General features: G+C 36.9%; 1 protein-coding gene across 1 annotated transcript; it reads left to right on the forward strand.

Moving 5' to 3' along the window:
- The first annotated feature begins 342 nt into the window (after positions 1-342).
- LOC131648847 (uncharacterized) lies at positions 343-2,655 on the forward strand. The gene is made up of 2 exons (XM_058918576.1): positions 343-774; positions 979-2,655. Exons 1-2 carry the CDS (start codon positions 343-345, stop codon positions 2,653-2,655), a joined length of 2,109 nt encoding a protein of 702 aa, XP_058774559.1.
- The last annotated feature ends 216 nt before the right edge of the window (positions 2,656-2,871 follow it).

Below are 2,871 nucleotides of genomic sequence, written 5' to 3' on the forward strand. Positions count from 1 at the left end.
TATACACCACATCTACAACCTTCTTATACCATTGCAGCAACATCAAACACACACCCTAACTCAACCCACACCACTCATACATTTCAACCACAATCATATAATTATCACACACCTCTCTTCCAACAACAAACATCTCATTCACCGGATTCACACTCTTCACTTTCTCAACAACAACAATTCAACACACCATTCACAATTGATAATCACCAACAACATACAATATTTTCTCCACATCCACAATCATTCAGTGCAACCCTAACATCTCATTCATACACAGAGACACCCACTCCACAAACAAAAGATTCGCAAGATTTTTTTTCCGAAACTTCCCAAGATACAAAGATGTCCATCTCTATTTTTGATGGCAAAGAGGATGCCTACTGGTGGATTCTTTGCACCGAATGTTTTTTCAAAGAGCACGGAACACCGACAATATTGAAGGTGTCGGAAGCCGTTGGAGCATTGAGAGGTTGTGCTCTCAAATGGTGGTTATCGAGGTCTCGCGTTCATTGCGAATCAAGTTGGGATACATTCACCACATCCCTTTTATGGCGTTTCAAGCCGGAATGGCGGAACATTTTATCAATATTAGATGAGGAAATCGAACCAAGTTATGAATCAGTGGAGTCCGCTACTTCCTTTCTTGACGATTCAGTTGATAGCAAATTTCAAGATACAGTCTCTAAAAGTGTTGAAGAAGACATAAAAGAATCTTCAGATCTGTGTAGAACACAATTAGAACAACCCACCTTGTATGGAAACCAATTGACACTGGTTGAGGCACAGTCGTCGCCCTCGACTCTGTTTGGATTTGGGTCTTCCGCGACACCATTTGGAGGAGCTTCATATTCGATGATATGAACTCTGTTTGGTGGAACAACATCTGCGACTGCGATAACAACATCTTTTTTCAACTCGTATGAGACCGACGCGGAGGTATTGTTGTTTAATTATGTTTTAGAAAATAATGCATATAAGGTGCTTGATAAAATACCTCTCTATGTATCTGATGAGCTTGCTTTGGAAGATACTGGTTCCATTGTTTCTATTGAAGGAGAGATTCGTCATAACGGTTCGGGATCTAATGTGAATAATGTTCATGTTAATGATACGGTTGCGGAGGTGGGTAACGATAGCGGTTTCGGAAGTGTTCAAAACAGTGTCGTAGTTGAGGAGGAAGAATTGAAGGTTAAGGATCGTGAAATGGAAAAAGTTGAAAGTTTCATGACAATGGAACGATTTGTGAAGAAGAGATTTTGCGAATTAAGTGAGAAGCTCAAGTTTTTGATACAAATCTTATATACTCACTTGCCAAAATCTTTCATTTCACTTGCGACTGTAAAAAAATTGTTTAGAGCTCCTGTATTATTGAGGTCTATTGGAATTTCATTGTACCAAGAAAAATTTGAGAAAACTCTTGATGCTAGTGAAAAAGAAAGAATTCCTTCTTGTTCTCAACCATCAAGCTCTGAAATAGATGAGTTTTTGAAAACACTAAGTTTTCTTTCAAGTTCTATTCTGCTTCCTGAACTCAAAGGGAGAAATCAAATAGAAACTTTTTGCTTGTCCAATCCATGTCTATTTTTGTGTACAATTTCTAGTTCAATTAAACTGTCCACTGAAGGTATGACTCAGATGAAGTTTCTATTAATTGACGAAGCGGCCCAGTTGAAAGAGTGTGAATCAATAACCCCCTTACAACTACCGGGTCTTCAGCATTGCATTCTTATGGGTGATGAGAATAAACTTCCAACACTAGTGAAAAGCAAGATTGCTGATAGTTGTGGGTTCGGAACAAGTATGTTTGAAGGACTGGTACTGTTAGGATACCAGAAACATATGCTTAATGTTCAGTATCGAATGCATCCAAACATAGGCTCATTTCCTTGCAAGGAATTCTATGATCAAAAGATTTCTGATACCCCTTTTGTCATGGAAGAAAGCTATAATAAGAGTTTTCTTGAAGGAGAATTGTATGCTTCATATTCCTTTATTAACATCCCTAAGGGTAAGGAGAAATCTGGTCGATGCCATAATTTTATTAACATGGTCAAAGTTGCTATCATTATTAAATACCTCAAAAAAGAATGTGTGAGGATACAAAAGAAAGTTAGCAGTGGCATTATCTCTCCATATAAAGCTGAAGTCTATGCAATCCAGAAGCAGTGCACTTTTGTTTCTGATATTGTTTTCTCTTTGAGTGTTCGCTCAATTGACGGTTTTCAAGGCGGTGAAGAACATATTATAATAATGTCTACTGTCATATCAAACGAGAGTGGAAAATTGGGTTTTCTATCAAATAGGCAAAGAACTAATGTCGCCACTTTCTTGCGTTTGTTGGAACAAATGGGCGTAAAACTCTTGTACGGTATTTTCGGTGCATTTTGTTTGCTGGCTGTAGTTTTTGTGAAGAAATATTTTCTACAAACAAAAGGGAAATCACTGCAGGAAATTGAGGTTACACTTTTGGCTGTAGTTTTTGAATCCAAGAGAAAAAAGGCTGCTTTAAATGCTGCGAATGCATTGAAGTGCATCTATAAAGATGATTGTTGGAAATTTGAACAAATTTCAAAATCTTTCTGGTTCAAGCAGTGGGATCCAGGAAAGTTATTGCAACAATTAAGTTTTAGAACCTTGAGGACAAGGTTCAAGTGAACCCGGCGGCAATGATAGGAGGTACAATTAGATATTTCAATTAGTAATATAATTATGTTAGTGTTAATTTATTTTGAATGTTTTGTTGAATTGGGCTTTTTATTTGGGCCTTCTAATTAGGATCACTATGAGTACTATATATGTAATCCTTTGAGACTTTGAAGAGTATCAATGAAATCAAAAGTTATTTTTTTATCTCTATTTTCTTAAGTTTAA

This window comes from Vicia villosa, linkage group LG2, assembly GCF_029867415.1.
Source record: "Vicia villosa cultivar HV-30 ecotype Madison, WI linkage group LG2, Vvil1.0, whole genome shotgun sequence".
In the NCBI taxonomy this organism is placed as follows: Eukaryota; Viridiplantae; Streptophyta; class Magnoliopsida; order Fabales; family Fabaceae; genus Vicia; species Vicia villosa.